This window comes from Mizuhopecten yessoensis, unplaced genomic scaffold, assembly GCF_002113885.1.
Source record: "Mizuhopecten yessoensis strain PY_sf001 unplaced genomic scaffold, ASM211388v2 scaffold716341, whole genome shotgun sequence".
NCBI lineage: Eukaryota > Metazoa > Mollusca > Bivalvia > Pectinida > Pectinidae > Mizuhopecten > Mizuhopecten yessoensis.
Genome location: NW_018480068.1, coordinates 624655 through 647666, shown reverse-complemented (window position 1 = coordinate 647666; position 23012 = coordinate 624655). Strand labels below are relative to the sequence as shown.

The 23012-nt window shown below is 35.3% G+C and overlaps 1 protein-coding gene across 1 annotated transcript in view; it reads left to right on the top strand.

Annotated features, from left to right (window-relative positions):
- Window positions 1-23012, top strand: part of LOC110443351 (plasma membrane calcium-transporting ATPase 2-like) — a 160868-nt gene that overhangs the window by 98755 nt on the left and 39101 nt on the right. The window contains exons 5-10 of the mRNA XM_021487528.1: window positions 944-1170; window positions 6089-6283; window positions 6896-7126; window positions 10464-10589; window positions 16129-16290; window positions 20829-20864. Of these exons, the coding sequence (XP_021343203.1) occupies window positions 981-1170; window positions 6089-6283; window positions 6896-7126; window positions 10464-10589; window positions 16129-16290; window positions 20829-20864 (940 nt within the window). The 5' untranslated portion in view covers window positions 944-980. The remainder of the gene's footprint in view (window positions 1-943; window positions 1171-6088; window positions 6284-6895; window positions 7127-10463; window positions 10590-16128; window positions 16291-20828; window positions 20865-23012) is intronic.

Genomic DNA, 23012 nt, shown 5'->3' with positions numbered 1-23012 from the left:
AAATGTAATTAATATGCAATCACAGTACTCGAAATCGGTTACCATACGGAAAAGGTTTTACCCGGATTGATTTTAACATTAGGGGGTCAATAAGGTCGATGTCATTTGCAATTTCAAAGCTCTAAATTATATTTCATTGAGGCAATAGTGTTTAATCTTTTATATATATATATATTTTTATAGTGAAGAATGAGTTATGTTTTATGCATTGAGGTTGTAGACAATGTGAACAGGTTATTGAAAATTCATTTGAGACATTTTCAGATTTTGCCAAGCAAAAAATAAACAGTTCAAGTTCTGATTCTGTTAACGTGTTCTGTTTGAAGATGTTCTATGTCCTAAAGTGGGGAAAATTAAGTTGAGTTGCTTTCATAACTATTGACATTTTAGAATATATATAATAAGGTTGTGATCAATGAAAAAATATATATAAATTTGCAAGGTATTTGGATTTTCCTATTATTTAATTCAAAATTATATAAAGGAATATGGCTCTTACAGTAATTAGCTGTTTATGATGTTGATTTCAGACATTTCTTTACGTTCTTTTGAAATAATTAATATTATATGAGATAAAAAATATTTTCAGAATCATATCAAACATCCTTGTACAAAGTGAAATCTCAAGGGTCAGCAAGGTGTTCAGAATACTTCAATTAGAATCCTTGTTTTGAAGAACCTTTACACTTTGACAACATTTCACTGCGGAAATGGAAAATGTGCATCAGTCTTGATCTGCCTTTGTATAAAGATGCTTTAACACTGTCAGAAAAGAAAAAAGAAAACATCTAAATCACAGCACTCGAGTATTGATTTGTTCAGGAGACAAATTAATGTAAGGAATTTACTTGTGGTTTGAATCAATTTGTTTGCCTCGACTGTCGAAATGCAGAACAACACATTGTTTACATTAGTACTGACATTGCCTGTTTTATCATTGCAGGGTTTAAGAAGTGAAAATAGATAAAAAAGAACAAAGGATGGCAGAGGAGGACCAACCCGATGGACTTGCTCTCACCCGGTACCATCCAGAAGGCCAATATGGGATACCTCTCATGGAGCTGCGGGAGTTGATGGAGCACAGGGGTAGCGAAGGCTACAACCTTATACAGTCAAAGTACAATGGAGTCACAGAATTGTGTCATCTTCTATACACATCTCCCATAGAAGGTAAGCTTTGGTATTATGGTTGTCTATCATAAGTTTACCCTTTTATTAGAAAAAGCCTTGCGATTTACTACAAAACCAGAGACAGTACCAGTTAGATTGTAGGTAGAGAGGATACATAGACTATTGTCTAATGGAGTATCCACTCAGATGTCGGGTAGAGGGGATATTTCTGTGGGGTAGTTTCCACTCAGATGTCAGGTAGAGGGGATATTTCTGTGGTGTAGTATCCACTCATATGTCTGGTAGAGGGGACTTTCTGTAGGGTAGTATCCACTCAGATGTCGGGAAGAGGGGATATTTCTGTGGGGTAGTATCCGCTCAGATGTCGGGTAGAGGGGATATTTCTGTGAGGTAGTATCCACTCAGATGTCGGGTAGAGGGCATATTTCTGTGGGGTAGTATCCACTCAGATTTCTGGTACAGGGGGTATTTCTGTGGGGTAGTATCCACTCAGATTTCTGGTACAGGGGGTATTTCTGTGGGGTAGTATCCACTCAGATGTCTGGTAGAGGGTATATTTTTGTGAGGTAGTATCCACTCAGATGTCTGGTAGAGGGGATATTTTTGTGCGGTAGTATCCACTCAGATGTTGGGTAGAGGGGATATTTCTGTGGGGTAGTTAGTATCCACTCAGATGTCTGGTAGAGGGTATATTTCTGTAGGGTAGTATCCACTCAGATGTCGGGTAGAGGGGATATTTCTGTGGGGTAGTATCCACTCAGATGTCTGGTAGAGGGGATATTTCTGTGGGGTAGTATCCACTCAGATGTCTGGTAGAGGGGATATTTCTGTGGGGTAGTATCCACTCAGATGTCGGGTAGAGGGGATATTTCTGTGGGGTAGTATCCACTCAGATGTCTGGTAGAGGGGATATTTCTGTGGGGTAGTATCCACTCAGATTTCTGGTACAGGGGATATTTCTGTGGGGTAGTATCCACTCAGATGTCGGGTAGAGGAGATATTTCTGTGGGGTAGGATCCACTCAGATGTTTTACTGTTCCATGTACGGTGACATTGTTACGACCTTGAAATCGACAGTGAGCACCCATTAAATATCATTCAGGATAACGATGGCAGTTTGGACGAAACCTGTACTCTGTGTCATAATTCTCACTTAATTAGAGTTGAATTTGGTGATTAATGCTGAGCAATTTCTTCCCGATTTTGTTCGATACAAATTAAGTGCTACATTGACTAGTGAAAGCTGATAGTTTGGCTTGTGAACGCGTTACTATAAAGCACGCTTAAGTGTGTACAGTGATAACGTTGATTTAAGCGAGATCAATACCTGAGCCAACACGGATTGTTACCACTACTGTCACTGTATGGCATATAGTGGCCTTCCTTCATCTCAGAGCCCTTCCACCTCAGGATTACATTCAGCTTTGTACATATTGGTCTTTACAGCTAACTACCAAGACCAATGGTGACTGTTCAGAACAGGTGGGTTTTCACACCACAAGTTCAGTTTAATAAAGAACTATTTTTTTGCCATGAATACCTCCATTTCCTTGTTCAAAATATGTTTTTGCAGTTTACACAAGTTCAGTTTTCAATTAAAATAAATATCCAAATTGGGATTGTTTATACAGGTTTCTGTCCTAATTGAAGATCTGCCTTGTACAACAGGTTTCTGTCCTAATTGAAGATCTGCCTTGTACAGGTTCCTAACCTAATTGAAGATCTGCCTTGTACCGGTTTCTGTCCTAATTGAAGATCTGCCTTGTACCACAGGTTTCTGTCCTAATCGAAGGTCTATCTTGTACAGGTTTCTGTCCTAATTGAAGGTCTGCATTGTACAGGTTTCTGTCCTAATTGAAGATCTGTCTTGTACAGGTTTCTGTCCTAATTGAAGGTGTCTTGTACAGGTTCCTGACCTAATTGAAGATCTGTGTTGTACAGGTTTCTGACCTAATTGAAGATCTGTGTTGTACAGGTTTCTGTCCTAATTGAAGGTCTGTCTTGTACAGGTTTCTGTCCTAATTGAAGATCTGCCTTGTACCACAGGTTTCTGTCCTAATTCAAGATCTGTCTTGTACAAGTTTCTGTCCTAATTGAAGGTCTGCTTTGTACAGGTTTCTGTCCTAATTGAAGGTGTCTTGCACAGGTTCCTGACCTAAATGAAGATCTGCCTTGTACAACAGGTTTCTGTCCTAATTGAAGATCTGTCTTGTACAGGTTCCTGACCTAATTGAAGATCTGATTTGTACCGGTTTCTGTCCTAATTGAAGATTTGCCTTGTACAACAGGTTTCTGTCCTAATTGAAGGTCTGTCTTGTTCAGGTTCCTGACCTAATTGAAGATCTGTGTTGTACAGGTTTCTGTCCTAATTGAAGATCTGTCTTGTACAAGTTTCTGTCCTAATTGAAGGTCTGCGTTGTACAGGTTTCTGTCCTAATTAAAGATCTGTGTTGTACAGGTTTCTGTCCTAATTGAAGATCTGTCTTGTACAGGTTTCTGTCCTAATTGAAGGTCTGTCTTGTACAGGTTTCTGTCCTAATTGAAGGTCTGTCTTGTACAGGTTTCGGAAATGTAAAAAGTTCATTCTAAGAATATCATGCAGTGGTTATATTTGACCCCTCAAAGCTAAATCTTTATACCCACATAAGGTGTTACCTCCATTGTTAACGTGACTTGTATTCCGTGACAATTGCAGTCTGTTTGGCTGGGTTTTATTTGCACTCAGAAGGCTATTGACCTGCCCTGCTCATCATCACACTGCTGGTGGTGGTATATAGTGCAGGCTCCCTTTTGAAACGTATGAGCGACACCCATATGAATTGCGTCAATAAATTTTAATCAGAAGATAAAAAAAGTATGACACCTTAAATGGAATATCTCTTACACACATTTGTAGGAGATCTTGGTTATGCAGACAAGAACGGTGTAACTGAATCTTGTATTCCATCGGGACAGTAATTTTCTTGGCCTGCAGTTTTGTGTTATCTATCTTTTTTTCTTCTGAATTTCAGTAGATAATCTGTTCTCACATTGGCGTCAAACATCTATGAAAGCTTGAAAATCCCTGAATTCTATATGTGGTTTATGAATATTAAGATCAACAGTAGGGCCAAGGTGAAATTCTGCCTTGTTTAAGGTAAAATGTTTTAAATTTAAATGCCATCAAATGTCAAACATTGTGTCTGAAGCCAAAGAGTTGTTTGTTAGTGTCAAATAGAAAATGTGAAAAAAATAGCTCATAGGTCAGAAGTGAGGGTCGAAAGTCAAAAGTCGTATTTTTATATTGACTCTGCATGTGGATAGACTTGGTATTCAGAATTTGTGGATAGACTTTTTGTTAGCGAGATTACCTAGAATGATAGCCTACACTTTCAGCCATTCACATGATCATCTACTCGGGCAGTGTCCTTATGCTTGTCTTTCTTTATAGATCAGCCATGTACAAGCTCCTCGTCGTCATCTCCCTCCTTCTCTGCTTCATGCACAATCAATCAGTCCCCTAAAACATAGACTTGATGGTAGTACCGCTGGATTAGAGATAGCTTGATTCACAATTCTATAGAGATATGATTTGATAAGGAGAATTTTGTCTTGTTCAGGAATGGTACATGTGACTCAGAGTCTAAGATAAATAACTGAAATAGATAAAGCAATCCTGATGTTACCTGGAGAGTTATCGATTCATGGTTCCCTTGTTCGTCTCTATGTTGGTGTCATCTTACATTTATGCCATTGACCAAGCAATCTATAGAATTTTTAAGATAACAGGAAATCTATCAGTTTGCAATTGTCGTTATTGTCAGTTCCATTCAAAGGGATGGTTCATGGAATATAGATTGATGTCAGTTTTGATGTTGTTCCTGGGCCCTATTTGAAATTTGCCATAATGCACATACCAGGAAGTGGTTTTGTATCATTTTGAATTTCAACAAAAACATTATTTCTCGACAACAACTGCTATGTAATTTTATGCCATGTATGATGTTGACACTGTGATCATTGCCCTAACAGAAGATGCACACATGCACAAGCGTGATGTGGACATGCTCAAAGGAAACCTTCCTGTCAAGATACAGCGCAAAAGATAGCCTGTTATCACATGGACTGCTGTAAATCAAATTGTCTTGTTTTCAATACGCGCTGTGTTATCACAAGCTCACTGAGTATCTGGACGTGGAGAATGTTTGTGCTAGAAACAAAACCTAATTATAGAGAGTCTGAAACTTATCTATAGGGAATAATGGGCAAATCAAATTTACATGATATTTAAATACGGGGATGTGTTACGCTGGGGAGAAGATGTAAGAACACTTGTACTTTGAAGGGCAGATGTACCTGTTCATCATTGTAACAGTACACAATTTTGCTTGTTTTCTATTAACACACGTAAGCTGTATTTTCGTGGCAATACTTCTGTCATTTGACTGATGTCTTTATTGTATATTTTTAATGTACACTATATGAAAAAGGAATATTTTCAGGTATACTTGTTTAAAACATTCTTGAAATATTTTGTTTACCTCATGTCTATGGTAATTTTCTATGATTGTCAATAAACAATGCTTTTCTCTTTGCCTTAGGGTGAAATCTTACAGGAATGTCATTTAAGGTGACATTCAAAGTTGGAAAAAAATATATATGTAAAAACAATTAAAACTCAGCAGAAGTTTTCTGATAGAAAAATTGACAACAGGGCCAGAGTGGGATTCGAACCCTGGACCTTTGATCACAATACGGCCAGTCTTACCAACTGAGCACCTGATCTCACTACAGTTATATCTAGAGCTAAATTAAGGGGAGGCTACTCTGTGTATGGAAATTACATTGGAATTCTCTAGGTTTTGCCTGCAGTGGCACAGGGATCCTTAAAAATAAAATCATGATTTAAAGAAGAATTTTTCCTGAATTTGCATATTCATATAGAAGATGAGCTTATGGTTTGTTTTGTTTTTTGCAGGACTTTCTGGTTCACCAGTTGACCTCGCTGACCGGCGGAAAGTATTCAGCTCTAATGTGATACCTCCAAAACCTGCTAAAACCTTTCTCCAACTTGTGTGGGAAGCTATTCAAGATGTGACATTAATCATTCTTTTAGTAGCGGCATTAATTTCTCTAGGATTATCATTTTATAAGCCTCCATCAAAAGCAGACGGTAAGGATGAAAAGTCCCGCGGAGACGAGGGTACAACACCTGTCCTGCTAAGCACCTTTGTTTTCATGAATAAAAAAATTCAATGTGGCATATCAAGGTGATATATTTCTGTTTGTAAATTATCACAAAAATGGAAATTATTTCTGGTGAAATGTCACTGACTATTACTCAATCTGAAACTTACGTGAATACTATCGAGAAACCATATACAACTCTGAATTACCCAAACTATTCCTTTACAACAGTCTGATAATGTGTATATAGCAGTTACATGTGGAATGTCAGTAACCTGATATTTATAATTCGCAAAATGGAATAGAGAGTATTTCTGTGGAATGTAATTCAAAACTAGGGTTTAAGCTGTAATATCCTGATTTTCGATCATTTTTTCTGAGGAAGGACAAAAAGGGCTTTTATAATCGGGTATAATTGTATCTGCTACAAATATTTAAAAAGGTCAATATATCATCAGACTTCCTTTCAATGCTGTGTCTAAAAAATAAATTAAAAAAATACGATAATTTGGCCGAAGTAACAAATATATTTTATTACTTATATGTTAATAATACTTATTTTAAGAATATTGTGTGACATTTCCTCGTCCTTTTTCAGGTGATGATTCCGAGTCGGAAGCTGGGTGGATTGAGGGAGTGGCTATTTTAGTGGCAGTAATTGTTGTAGTTTTTGTGACTGCTTTTAATGACTGGAGAAAGGAGAAACAATTCCGAGGACTTCAAAATAAAATAGAACACGATCATCAGTTCTCTGTTATTCGCGGGGGACAAGATACCAACATTCCCGTCGGGGAAATCGTTGTGGGGGATATATGCCAAATCAAATATGGTATGTTTCCTTCTTTTAATTTTGATTTAAGTTATCAAAATACTAGATGGTTTTACATTGCTTATAGATATAACTGAAGGCTAAATATAACCACCCAGTAACAAGATCAATGTTATCATAGTTGATGTTATATTTGATTGATATCATACTTCTTTTAATTTTGTTGATGTCTGAAAACATTGTTCCTGATCAAAATCAATCTTATGTGAAAGCACTCACCAAATACAGCCCCAAGTGAAACATACAGACAGAATGAACAAAACTATTGTTGTGGAAACAGCTAGTCCCATCTGATATTAACATATGGACAAAACAGAACATTATGAGTAAATGTCTCATCAAATATTAACATATGGACAGGTAAAACAAAACTATTATGAAAATACAGCCCCATTAAGAAAACACTTTCAAAAGGAACCAATCTTAGGGGAAACCACTTGAGTTAGTAACCTTCCCATGATAAACCACTTGAGTTAGTAACCTTCCCATGATAAGCCACTTGAGTTAGTAACCTTCCCATGATAAACCACTTGAGTTAGTAACCTTCCCATGATAAGCCACTTGAGTTAGTAACCTTCCCATGATAAGCCACTTGAGTTAGTAACCTTCCCATGATAAGCCACTTGAGTTAGTAACCTTCCCATGATAAACCACTTGAGTTGGTAACCTTCCCATGACAAACCACTTGAGTTAGTAACCTTCCCATGATTATTATAAGCAACCTCTCCACATAACCCAACTCTCTATGGCTGTGCAATGTTAATCTTCTTTTTTTTTTTTTGTCCAAGCAGGATTATTTAGATAAAGAGTGATCATGCAAAGTTGTTACTCTAAAATGTGCTTGCTATATATATATATATATATAGTGTTCTGGTGAACAACTTGAGGGGTTCTATATATACAAAGAATGTCCCCGGGATACAATCACAATCCCAGGATGCAGTGCATGGCCAGATAGAAACCTTATGAATATGATAATTTTCTTGGTATCACTTTACATTTATACAAATGAAATTTTCATTATCATTCATCAATTTGTACAGACTTATTTTTCAAATCATCATATTTTGAAATTTTGTTCACAGTTGTTCTGTCCCTTCTATGAAATCTACTGCCTACTACAGTAGTTTAAAAGAGGGAAAGTAATTAAAAGCCTTCTGACTAAATTGAATTTTAAAAAAACAAAAAAACCATCAATATGATTCGGGGGTCTAAATTGATTGAAAAAGGGTTGTCATGAATCGTTTACTGAATTTATGCTTTTATCCTGAATGGATCATTAAAAATTGATATTCTACCAGATTAATCACATAACATACCCAGATGTCATGAAACCTACATTTTGCCACAGCATTTTGTGGTTCTGCAGAAATACAACAAAATGCTGTTTGAAAGTTTTCTGGTCACCTGTCCATGTATTTCATACACCCCTGTCTTTGGAATGTATGCCACTACATATTATATAGAACAGAACTGTTTTAACATGAAAAGTAGGATTATATTGTCAATTCTACAGACCGATAGCTATGGATAAATATATATTTCATATTCATAATCTTACAATGATGGTTACTGTTCAGAAACTCTTTAAACTCCTACAAACTAGACGTTCTATTGCTAAGGCAGTGTAAAATGGTATTGACTTCAGTTGAGCAATTGTAAGTCTTCTGATGCAAAAGCCAAATTAATCAGCTGCAGTATAAAAAACATAGTAAAACCATTTACAATGTGGTACGAGCTTGAGCCGCATTGAACGTGACGGAATTGTAGATACTACAGAGGTATGGAATAGTGTCAGACATGGCATGACCTAATGTTAAAGTGGAGAATCCCGGCCCTACATCACTGATATCTACAAAAGCTCCAGTCCATAGCGACCAGCTCCCTAAGGAGTCGTTTAGGAAAAGATTTATGGTATATTTGGTCTGCCTCCTTATGTAGTCATCAGTAATGTTTTTCTGTAACAAATGCTCTGGCCCAGAGTTAGTGAGAATTTACCCTTGTGTGTTTCAAGCGCTATTACTTCCTTTTAGTAAAAGTCCAACAGGTGGCAGAGTGTCTTGGGTAAAAAACAAGACCCCCTTCCACTTGAGTCTCCTTGGTTGGGTAACGATCGATTCTTTGTAATGACCCCCTGTAGGACGATGCTGGATGTACAGGCCTCCGAAGGATAAGGCCCTCTGAAGCCGAACAAAAAACATTATCTTACTCTATTGAATCACTAGAGCCCAGACCTTCTATTGGCAGGTTTTTCCTTAGCCAAGTATTGATCCGGCATCAGGCTATTCAATCACTTCGATTATTGAGGGAGAATGTCGGAAGGCGTGAGTGAAGCCTGAGTGGTATGATTGATGGTGCCCTTGTGGGCGGCGTCGCCATGGGGGATTGGATTTGAAAGTAGGCGTTGTCCCCTTTTTTGGAAGGGGGACTGGATTTGACTATTGACGTCATCACGCATGGGTGGGGGTTAGATCTGATAGTGATGTGGGTGTTAGCACCCCAGTGAAAATCTATTCTTAGCATATTCATTACCTTAGCAGGTTAACACCTTCACATGACCTGTAGTATTTTTTTTAAACCACCAAACAAACAAATAACTTTAGATCAAGCGACAGAATCACATCTTCAGAATGCTTGTACTGTAAAATTAAACATTTAAAGGCTTGTTTAATGAAATTAAAACTGTATCTTGCCTTCAAAAATCGGTTTTTGATAAAATTGTATCTTCAGAAGGTTTGTGTGATAAAATTGTACCTCAGAAGATTTGTATGATAAAATTATATCTGCAAAAAGCTTCTGTGATAAAAGTGAACCGTCAGAAGGCTGGTATGAGAAAAACTATACAAGCAGAAAGTTTGTATCATAAAAAGGTAATGTCAGGTTAAAATAAGAATACCTTCAAAAGGCTTGTTTGATAGAAATGTCTTCTGGAAGAGGAGGCACGGTAGTCTAGTGGTAGGACGCTGGGCTTGTGACCGAAGGGTTGAGTCAGGACACTGTGTTGTATCTTTGAGCAAGATACTCTACTCCGCTTGTTCCAGTCTACTCAGATGTAAATGAGTATGTTTTTGGGCAGTGCTAGAAATGTAGAATGCTAGCTGTGAGCGCTGAAATGGCAGCACCGGCTGTATGCTCTCCGGGGATTTGAAAAAGATATTGGCTGGTTGCAAAGGCTCTATAACCACAGATAATAATTTGTGAACCACTTTGGCCAACCGATGAACTAGGTTGTGATTAAGCGGTATATACGAACCTCAAATTATTAATTATTATCAAGATTTGTGTGATAAAATTATCCTGTCAAAAGGCTTATATCTTATGTTTTTATTTATTTCAGGTGATTTGTTACCTGCTGATGGAATTATTATCCAAAGTAATGACCTAAAAATAGATGAAAGCTCACTAACAGGAGAATCTGACCATGTGAAAAAGGGGGAGATCAGAGATCCCATGCTTCTCTCAGGTAAGTTGTCCCCCCTTATGTGAATTATCTCCCCCTTATGCCAGGTGCAAAGTGAACAAAAAGCTTAGGCCAAAGTTTTACTTGAGGGAAATCATTGTTTTGTGCCAACATATCCACCTTTCAGCAAACCTCGTACAAAGATTGGCAGCCTTGTATGTTTATCTTGGTTGGTTACTGTACAAAGTTTGGCAGCCTTGTATATTCATCTTGGTTGGTTACTGAACAAAGTTTGGCAGCCTTGTATGTTCATCTTTGTTGGTCACTGTACAAAGTTTGGCAGCCTTGTATGTTCATCTTGGTTGGTTACTGTACAAAGTTTGGCAGCCTTGTATGTTCATCTTGGTTGGTTACTGTACAAAGTTTGGCAGCCTTGTATGTTTATCTTGGTTGGTTACTGATCAAAGTTTGGCAACCTTGTATGTTCATCTTGGTTGGTTAATGTACAAAGTTTGGCAGCCTTGTATGTTCATCTTGGTTGGTTACTGTACAAAGTTTGGCAGCCTTGTATGTTTATCTTTGTTGGTTACTGATCCAAGTTTGGCAACCTTGTATGTTCATCTTGGTTGGTTAATGTACATAGTTTGGCAGCCTTGTATGTTCATCTTGGTTGGTTACTGAACAAAGTTTGGCAGCCTTGTATGTTTATCTTGGTTGGTTAAGTACAAAGTTTGGCAGCCTTGTATGTTTAATCTTGGTTGGTTACTGTACAAAGTTTGGCAGCCTTATATGTTTATCTTGATTGGTTACTTTACAAAGTTTTGATGCTTTGTTTAAATCATAACATGTATAATATCTGTGTTGGGTTTGTAGCTTCCTCCTTGTTTTACATTAGAATGTAGGTGGTCTCATCTTCAGCTGATGGAAATGGACGTAGTCAGTTTTACGGAAATGTTGGCATCCATTGGAAAAGTTTGTCAAGTTACGACACATACAAGGGGCACCATAAAATTTTCAGATTACTAGTCTGAGTTTTTCCAAATTTTTGGGTCTTGCAACCCTCAATATGTTAAGGAAAATTAATGGCATATCGAAGAATCTACAATGACATTTTAGAAATATTAGGATTTCAGAAATCGTTGGAAAAAGCATGTACAGTCAGGCCTGTATTAAGAGACCACCCATAAAATGTCCAAAAAGAGTTCATTAACACTGGTGATCACTACAATGGAAACAATGAAAGTTGTCTCTGAACACAGGTGGCCTCTTAACTCATTCACCCCTGAAGACATATTTGAACTCTTCCAACTTTGGAATTGGAATAGTTCATTATGAAACTTCAGGGGTGAATGAGTGAATAAGAGGTGGTTGCGTAAACAGATTTGATTATATTAGGGAAATTCTGAAATAAAATTGTGCTCTGCTAGAAGTAAAATTTGAATCTTACTGAGGAATTATTTTTAAAATTGAAAAGGGACGAGAAATGTCTTATATTCTAAATAACCCTAACCCGATTTTCTTGTAAACAAGGAATGTAATGTAGTTGTTTTTCTGGAGGTACATTACAAATGTAGGTCAGTCGCCTCTTTAATCAATAACAATTTAATCGCAGTGCATGTTTCTAGATGTGTGCTTGCTCTGTGGTGGTGTGCTTGTCTGAGATTCTATCTTCCTATAGAATGGTGGTTCTCAAACTCCCATTACCGTGGAATGGCAACCACTAATAGATAAGTAATAATACAGTTCATGTAGATAATTTGTTCTTTCCCTTCTTTGCAATATAAAAACCTGACCTGAAATTGTTGTATCTTACAAAATTATACATGGAAGCACCCTCCTTCTGATCTGCTTGATATGAAAATGACAGGAAATTGCTATTTAAGTGAAGTGAAATTGCTATATCTGTGAAGTGATATTGTTATTTGATTTTGGGTAATTTATAATGTTCTGGCATGATCACCGCAAGCTTGGTTGATAATGACCATTTTGGTGTGGAGCGTTGTTTAGGTTTAGAAGTGAATTAGAAATTCATCTTCAAAGTACTAAGTTGAGATGATTTAAGATAAATTATACACATTTCAATTTTAACTTAAATCTTTTTGGAGTTTAGGTTCACTTCTCAGGTCATGTTGATAAACTACATACTTCAAATTATGGTTCAATAACTGTAAACCAGGATATGTTTACCCTTCACTGATAAAATTTATATAATGTTACCCTCCACATGTAAATACTTAACATAATGTTACCCTGGATCCACATGTAAGTCTTTATATAATGTTACCCTCCACATGTAAATACTTAACATAATGTTACCCTCCACATGTAAGTCTTTATATAATGTTACCCTCCTCATGTAAGTCTTTATATAATTTTACCCTCCACATGTAAATGCTTTATATAATGTTACCCTCCACATGTAAATACTCAATACAGTGAGGTATTTACTAATATTCATTTTCATATTAAATTTGATCTTATTGTGGAAGGCGAAACAGGCGCAAGCTTAACTATGGTGAACATTTTCCCATTATACATTAGATAAAATTCAGTATTAATGAAATTTAACGTCAAGTGTTTGGTCATATTTAAAGTGCTTTTTACTTCAAAGCTGATACTTCAGTTAATTGATTATGATTCACTTGAAACTGGTTTCTTTGACAACACAATTTGGGTTGGCATGGTAGTAGAAGTGGATTTAACTAGGTCTAGACCTAACGATCTATAAAAATCATTTTGTTATGTCAAAACATGATAGCAAAGAACACAACAGGTCTAAATTTAGGTTAAATGTTGGAATGAAGCGACATCCATCAATTGTTCTGAAAAAATATTGCTGCTATTCCTAAAGAGGATCATACAAATATAGATTAAGAGGATAATGCATCAGTGTCTTGGTAATTTGAACCCTGTTGACGTACAAGTTGTTCCTGAAATAAGCCAGAGATTGCCCCTGCCTTGGTAGTAGTTACCTGCTATACTGGACGATGATCAGCCATAATGATGAGGTGTCGGATGCTTTTTCTCACTTTCTGTATTATATCTGGTCTGTACTAGGTGACTGAAGAATTAACAGATATTTTACAGAATACTGCCTTGCAATCTTGTGTATTTTCTTACTTGGAAATTCCCAGATCTGTCATAAAAAATGGAGACAAATTATCCTGCGTTTCAACAGTTGTGGTCTAAATAAACATAATAGGTTTTATGTTAGATTTCAAATAGTAATGATTCTTTTGTGATAACAATAGATTTCACCTCATGGCATTAAAATTTCCTGTGTGGTGCTGAATGAAATTATGAAATTAATGGAAATAATTTGATTATACAATTATATTACACAGAGGAGGTTACAAAATCTTAAAACAATGGTTATTTTCATGAATATTGAAAAGTTACATTCAGTCCCATTCTTGAGTTCATATCAACCCTGTAAAACCACATCACAACATGTCAGTTATTTGTAATTCTACACTTTGATAATCAATATGATGGCATCAACTGTTCCAGCAGGCCTTATGAATATTCTGTTAGCGTGGGGCCATTGTCCTTGTCTTGGATACAAAGGCATCAAATTTGTCTGAACAAATTGATCACATGGTCATTCTTGTTCCAAATTTCCCTGACTTTCAGCTATTTAGGGCATTGGTTTCCCTTCCATCAAATCCATGGCAGATTCAGGGAGTATTTTCGTATGGTAATCTCTCCCAAAAGTAATATATTTTGACATAAAGGTTTATATAGTGCTGGCATGGAAAGTGGCCATTTGTCAGGTCCAACCAATCTTTGGGTCTCCTCTGACGGTCAATTACGCACGAGCTGTATACAGTCACTAGATTATAGAATCTGGGTTGCTCAGAATCTTGTCCAATAGCAGAATGCATAGAATTCAAACACCTTTCTAATCTGAATTATATCAAAATGATTTTTGTTTACAAGATGGAGATCAATAATGTAGTCTGCTAGTGATTTTATCCTCCTTGGTGTGTTTTTGTGAGAAATGATAAAAATGAAATTTTGACTGGCTACTGTTTCATCAGATATTGTAAAGCTTTGATTTTCACTAAGACTCCATCAGTCATCAGCGTGTTCTGGGGAAGTTCTAGCCAAGCTTGTAGATTTCTACCTTTACTGTAGGAGAGCGACTTTGCTGCCAAGCAAATCACAAGCTTTGAAACTACGCTGTGGAGCCACTAGTCTGTGGAGCCGCTAGTCTGTGAAACACAGCAATAGAAACCGGGCTAGGGTTTCGCTACTTGTACACTTTTTACCCAAAGGTGAAATTAAATGTCAAATGTGTATGATCATCGTAGCTTTGATTTATTTACATATGTGACTGAGACTGAGAGAACTAAGTGGCCACCAGTCTGTATGTACATCCTTCTAGATCTACACCCACTACACAAATCTCTACCCAAATACTTACAAAATAAGGTTCTGTTAGTTGTTTTACTTTTACAACCCAAAAAAAGATACCTTCTTCTTTCTCTTCCAAAACACTACAGGATTCAGTGCATTGTTCAGAGAGGATATTAACTTATCTATGCTATTTATATTCTGATCACGAAGATTTAGTGCAATTCGTTTAAGCAGATTTTATTGCATATTACAACAAAAGGATTAGGCGCAATTGATCACAACTTATTTATGTTTATTTATGTATTCAGTGCTATAATAGTGTGTCTATTGTAGCTGCTATGAAGACTAACCTGGGTACTCGCCTAGGGGCTAAGTTGTTTTCATTCCAAGAGACGAGTGCTAAAACAAAATGTTTTTTAACTCATTTACCCCTGACATTTCATAATGAACTATTCCATCCTTTGAATTGGAAGAGTTCAAATGTGTCTTCAGGGGTGAATGGTTTAAAGTTAATTGGGGACTAGGCCTTGGGATGTGATAGTATGGGTACAATGACTGCTCCATTGACCAGAGAATGGGTGTTACGACAAGATGTTTATGATTGTTAACAAACCTCTACTTCATCATAAAGTAATTTGTTATAATGACTTCATCCCTACTTTTGTCCTGATTTAGCTATCCAGGGAGTTAGTTCTCTGTCAGACATGTGTTAGTGTGAAAACTTCCCCCTGCAAACTAACTCCCTCAGAAATTTCCAGTAAAGGAGACTTACTCCCTTGGCGATTTATGTAAATTCTGTTAGTGTGAAAACTTTCTCCTGTAGACTGAATCCTTTAGAAGTTCCAGTAAAGGAGACTTACTCCCTTGGCAATTTATGTAACTTCCCCACAAAAATGAGAAAACTATTAGGTTGGCAGATCTTGTACTGACCTGACACCAACTAGTCATCAATCTTGAGACAACAGTGCAGACTGTATTATTGAAAGAGTAAATATGGCTCTCGACAGGTTTTGGGAAATTGCTGTTGGAATATTGTATTTGCAAAGCCCAGACTTTTTAAAGATTTCTGGAAACATTTTCTCACATTGCCCACTTCATCAGATAGCCTGCCGTGGGCATTTTTCAATGTAAAAATCATAAAGCTTGCAGGCAATGTGCAAGAAATTACCTTAATGTAATTAACATGTCTATTTTCTATCTTCCAACTCTAAGATTTGTTAATATTCGGTCTTTATGTTTTAAGGTACCCATGTCATGGAAGGCAGCGGCAAAATGGTGGTCACTGCAGTCGGTATCAACTCTCAGACAGGCATCATATTTGCTCTCCTGGGAGCATCACAGGAAGAGGATGAAAAGAAGGACAAGAAAGAAAAAGACAAAGGGAAAGTGAAAGGGGACAACACAGGTATTATTGGGCACGCTGGCTTATATACCTCCATTGGAGGGTAGTTCTGGACACAATAACAAAGGTGTCTAGGTGGCTAGCATACATAGACAGACACAGCAGGGGTGCCGTCAGGGTGGAGCATGTTCGCATGATACAGCAACAAGCAATTTGGAGCTCGCCTTGCATCTTGTGTAGAACGGGAACTAAACAGGACCGCATGCACTCATACTTAAACACCATGCCTTTTATCTGGCAATTTACACACAAACATGGAAATATGCCAGATATGACCATATGGGAATTTATTTACAGAGGACATAATTATTCTTTAATCTGAGATTGGAATGATTAATTTAGAAATTTGCTTGTGTAACCAAAAATCTAGATGGGCTTTACTTGCAATTAAAAGCAAACTTGACTTTTTGGGATTGGTATATATATGCACAGACAGCCTTGGTTAGCATGTAATCATTATATATATATATATACTAGTATCCTATATAACTCATTCTCCACCCACACAATCCACTATATATACACCAGACAGCGGCGTCCTCCGTAGCTTACACCACAGAGGTTTATGAGAATACACATACATATGTATAGATGTTTATACTAACACATTAATGATTTCGGTTCATGTTTGTCATGCTGCATATTATTGGAACATTTGATAAATTTGTCCTTTTATGCATAATTATCCTCAAGTTTTTATATTGTTTAATCTAGTATGTGTGTGTACTCTGAATTTATCGTAGGATTTTCTTACCATGTCTGTATATTGATATAAATATGTACAATTTGAAATCCTCATTTCCATATTTCTTTTTCATATCAATGCATTGCAGGGTTGATTTTGTTCATTACCTTTCAAATATCCAGATTTAAAATACATAGTGGAAGTAATAAAGTTGCATGAACCGTCTTTAACTCCATGAACTAGAAATCTCCCAGCCTCCATTGAAGTCGATGGTAAAAATTGATATAACATGCTGTATGTCACAGTACTGAAAATGAAGAAACCTTTTTGTCAGACCCTAACACAGATTACTGAAAAAGAATCTGTTCAATAAAAATAATGTACAGTTTATAATTATGTAGTGAGTTGAGAAAGGACATTTGTTGCTTCAAAAATGTGAAAATACTATTTTTAGTCATGAACATTGATGTTGCTTTAAACCTTAAAAATTGCAACAACAAAATAAGGTTTAAACACTGGATAAAACCATATAAAACATACAACGAACATTCCTCGTTATGTGTCAGAAACTACCAAAAGGAAATTTCTTTCTAGAAAAAAATGTTAGATCTGTTAGCCAGAGGATGGTTAAACCCACTGATACCTCGCTTGGAGATGGGACGTGTGATCATTTCCCTCAGAATATGAAGTATCAGAACAAATGAACCTGTCATGCAATGATATGAAATATGAAAGACTATGTATCTAGATAGATATTCCTGATTATGTACTTCCAATGTGTAGCCTTTGTTGGCAGTTCAAAACCCAACGTCCCCCCTCCAGTCACAGACTTAATGTGATTGGTTGGCTCTGTTTTATTTCTATACTTGAAACCGCCACAGGACACTTCATTCTTTGGTGATTTGAAATTGATTTGTTTTAAAGATAAATTATTTTGATATAAAAGCAATAAAACCTTAGTAAAGGTTACTGTCAGAAATTCCTGTTTGTAATATGGTTTTGAATGGCTATTTCACATAAATGCATGCTGCTTTGTATGTAATTGTCAGAAGTCGTGCATGTTGTCTTGTATGAAGTTTGTCATATGAACTTCATGCTGGACTGTGGGTGTGTAGCAGATATTGTATTTTTACATGTGGTATAATACTTTTATGTGGTGTATTTTTACATGTGGTATAAGACTTTATGTGGTGTATTTTTACATGTGGTATAATACTTTTATGTAGTGTATTTGGGACAAGTTTATTCCAGCATTATCCCAAAATGTTGAGTGTGAATTCAGGAATGCTTATCTTACCAGCTCAAGGAATTAAATAGTTTAAAATGTTTTACGTAATTATCAAGTATTTGATATGCTGAATGAACTTGTGTTCTTCCCGCCTGCCCCGGTCTTATTACAAATTTTNTTTTGGATGTTATTTTTCCCCTAAATTGGCACACGTTGCTTGTCTTCCACATAAAATTCATTAAGAACTAAATTTGAAATAATATTTTGAGAGACAATCCTTTTGGGAACAATTCAACGCTCTAAGTTGATTTTTTCCTGTTCATTGGCAGAATAGAAACTGTATATGTTCTTAGAAGAAAGCATATCCTCTAAATTAGGTCAGATTATCTCCCTTGGTTAACTGTAATTTGATAATGTTTGTAATGTGTCACCAAGTCGTAAAAGAAGCTATATAGAAAATGTCAAAGTTTGTGACTCTTCGGAAAGTGAGGTGTATTTCACAGTAAGGAAGCATATATGCTTAAATCCCAAAGCTATCATAATAACAAAGTAGATAAGAAGATTAGTTATAAAAAATGGCTGTTCCTATGTGACACCTGGTTGGCTTACTGAGATTGTCTTGTTTGACATTAGATACATTGTAAAAGAAACTATAAGATTGTTTTATACGTCTCAATATTGACACCTCCACAACCGTTAACCCTCATGCAGTGCACAAAAAGATTAGACGATATACTGTATGATGTTTCATTATGTTCAAAAACCTAAATGACTCTATTGTCATATTGCAAAAAAAATAGATTGAGGGGAATAGCTAACTTGGGTTTTTGCATGATAACTTATATGTCTCTGTGTTAAGGGCCAAGACATGATGTTTAAATAATTAAACAAAATGAAATCAAAAGAAACTGAAGTTCAACAAATGTTGTTCAATTGCACAGTTTCTAATAATGTGATGCTATGGCAAGCGAAACACTTAATGTTGTGTTGTAATATGTAGTTTGAATGTCAAATTTTAGTTTCATTATCCAAACATTTCATTTAATTCAAATTAGTTATTTAATTTATCCTTGTGACAAGTCTGTAATTTGCCAAAAAATTATCTGTCCAAAAGCTTCATGCTTTTTGTAATGCTTTTAGCACATAAACAAAATTTTAGTGCACCACTTAAATTTGTTATTCTTTAAACAAAAATTCATTTGACCTGTACGCATCCCCGGTACAGTAGAATGGTCAAGTCTACTGATCATTCTATACAATGGTCAAGTCTACTGACCATTCTATGTATCGGAGAAGTGCGAGGAGAAATGTTGTAATGTGTGTGTGTGTCAATGTACTTATATTACACATTAGTACATGTTCTGTAGTATTCAGTCTGGTTGACCTAGCTGAGAGACCAACCCAATCAGACTTTCCACAATCAATATACCCAGAACTGTAAGACATGTTACACAATAGGTTTGGATTCTGAAACTAAAAGCATGGCCGGGTTTACCGTTAGACATTCATGCTTGGCTCTTTTGTTTTCTCTATGATAATTGAAAGAGGTGACTGTTGTGTCCTATAAAGGTAAAGTACGGAAAAAACTGCACGCATAAACCTGTCACTGGTTACCTCCCCTTCTTTTATTTTGCAACTTTTCTTTTAATCCACTCCACATCAGTGCAAAGAAGTATTTAATTTTTTTCCAGAGATTTGGAACTTTTTTCTTGGTATATGAAGATTTTTTGGCATATATATCTAACTAAATGTTTTAATTTATTCGAAAATAGAAATATATAATATTCCAGCAACCTTTTCTTATGAACTCGTGTGGTTTGGAATCTTCACATGATGATGACAGGAGAATTGTCATCCATCACCGACAGTATTGTCCTGTTTGTCGTCTGTCCAAGCTTGTTTGTCTCCTGTTTGTCAAGCGTTATTTGTTGTCTCTGTACCTAACTGTTTGTCAGTTCAGTTTTGCACTTTCAATATTTCTAAAATCTGTGTTCCTCTTCATCTGCTGTTGGATATGGCTGTTTTGTAATGTATTAATCCTGTCAGTATATATTAAAAGGAATATTCCGTGAGTGGTAAAATTTACAAACTGATAGATGGACAATTTACTTTTAAATTGTGATGATTTGTTGGATGAGCATGGTACAAATTTTCAAGGCAGTCATTCACAGAATATTTCTAGCGATGATTTGGTTTTCATGCTTTTAAAATAAGAAAAAAACAAATGTTGAATCCAAAATGTACAGAGAAATATTCTCATTTGCATACACAAGATGAAAAATTTGCCATATATCTGATCTTATCTAATGTTTATCATTTATTTCTTAAATAATGAAAAAAACATTTTGAAAACCAGACCATTGAACCAGTAGTACAAGGTATTTTAAGGGTACTAACTCCACTGTCTCTATATATTTACTGTCATGCCACACATTACATGATCATTGTCTGTCTAGTACTTGTCTTCATTGCATATTGTCATTTTCCATGTGTTAATTCTATAACATATCATATTCTCCTTTTCCAGATTGTTTATGTATGTTTGGGTTCATGCCGTTTTGGACATGATCTTGACATGATCTTGATTTTGACTGTTTAACTTTGCTTCCCGGTTGTTTTGGCTTGCAGGCACCCGACCTAACACTGCAGGCCAGAATGTTCCATGTAAGTCTCCTTCTCTTCATCTTCTGTCTCATTGAGCAAAACAAAAACAAAACTATTTGTCTCTTCGCTTTGTGATTTTTCTAAATTTGTTATTTAATATTTAACATTGTTGATACATATCTTAAAAAGACCAACACATTCTGCTGTTTGGCAAAAGTTGTACGTATTTATCTATATGAAGCTTTTATAAAATCAATGTTTGTAATTCAAACAACTGTGAACTGTGATACATGCTTGATAATGAGAAATTTAACATGGATATTACATCATATTATCCCAGATAAAAACAAATATGCTATATAATTGGTTAAAAAAAAAACTACCATATTTCATGCTATAATGCTAAAAAAAATAACCATGCAACTAACAGATTAAGCTTTATTATAAAAATATTTTCTGGAAATACAAAATAATAAAAAGAAAAATCAATTAGATGTAATTTTAGGTCTTCTGTTCAACCTGTTGTGTGATTGATATTAAATATTCATCAGACATACTTCATCTTCTGTCTCATTGAGCTAAACAATAACAAAACTATTTGTCTCTTCGCTTTGTGATTTTCTAATTTTGTTATTTAATATTTAATATTGTTGATAAGTATCTTGAAAAGACCAACACATTCTGCTGTTAGGCAAAAGTTGTACGTATTTATCTATATGAAGCTTTTATAAAATTAATGTTTGTAAATCAAACAACTGTGATACATGTTTGATAATGAGAAATTTAACATGGATGTTACATCAAATCATCCCAGAAAAAAAAAATAATGCTACAATTTGTAAAAAAAATAAAAAATAATGTAATTCTGCAACTAACAGATTAAGCTTAATTCAAAAAAATATTTTCTGGAAACACGAAATAATAAGAATAAAAAAAACAAAATTAGATGTTATTTTAGGTCTTCTGTTCAACCTGTTGTGTGATTAATATTAAATATTTATCAAACATACTTGACCCAGCTGTAAATGTACTTAACCCAGCTGAAAATGAAAAGCTAGGTACTTGCCAGGAACCGTCTAGATAGTTAGTCGGGAAGAAAAGTTCGGTCACGTTTGAAGGGTACCAGTTTGTAGCCTCTGTGTGATTTCATTTCATTTGAAATGATTTATAATCTGTTCCTGGTTGAGTTTATTGAATATCTTCACATGTAGTGTAACATTTAATCCATTTTATCATTTTTCCCATCATTTACGTGTGACTAACTCGGTCCTTTTTACCAGGGCTTTCAATTTCATTTTAAAGGGGATATTTGCATGTGTATATCTCTATTTTAATCTAGAAAAATTAAATTATGGAACTTATTTGTTTGGTTTTAATTTTGGCAATGATATCTCTGGTTTTATCCAGGTAAGTTTTTCCATATGCTAAATGTTTGATTTGTACATGATCATTATTGATATAACTTAATGTTAGTTTAGATTTGATTTTAACCAGTAACACTGTAACTATGTAGACTGTTAACTTGAGCTAATGTAATTGTTATATGATACAAAGTCTTGACAGTGTCAATAATTATTAAGGTAGGTATATAGAGGATCTGTCATATGTTTCCCTTCATATTAGATTTATGATACAAGTTTTGGATTTTTTATGTTTGCAAGCCTCTGCCGAGCAAATATAAAAAATCCAATATGAGAATCATAAATATAATATGAATTAAAACAAATGACAGATTCTTTTCATCATATAATACAAAGTTATCTGTATAATTTTGATCTGAAACAAATATTTTGCACTTGGCCGCCTCTGAAACGATGAAAATTGCATCCTCTCCACAATGACGTGACTCACATTGATTGTTCCTATTTGAATGTGATTTCATTTCCGGAGTGATATTACAGACGTTACATAAACATAATTTATGTGATGGCTTTATGACACTGCATAACATGGTATTCATAGGATAAATATTACTATGTATTTATGATTGTTATAAAAGACGTTACTTTTAAAATGTAATTGTGTATGTTGCAGTAAATGTTGTAAGGAAAAAAAATCAATAACATTAATGTCATTTCCAAGTAAATGACATTTTATTTTTGCATAATTTATAGATACATATGTATTATTGTTTTTGATATGCATGTATCATTCATTTTAATGATTTCAAGAAATGATCATTTGAGAATTATCCGATTCCAAATCTTG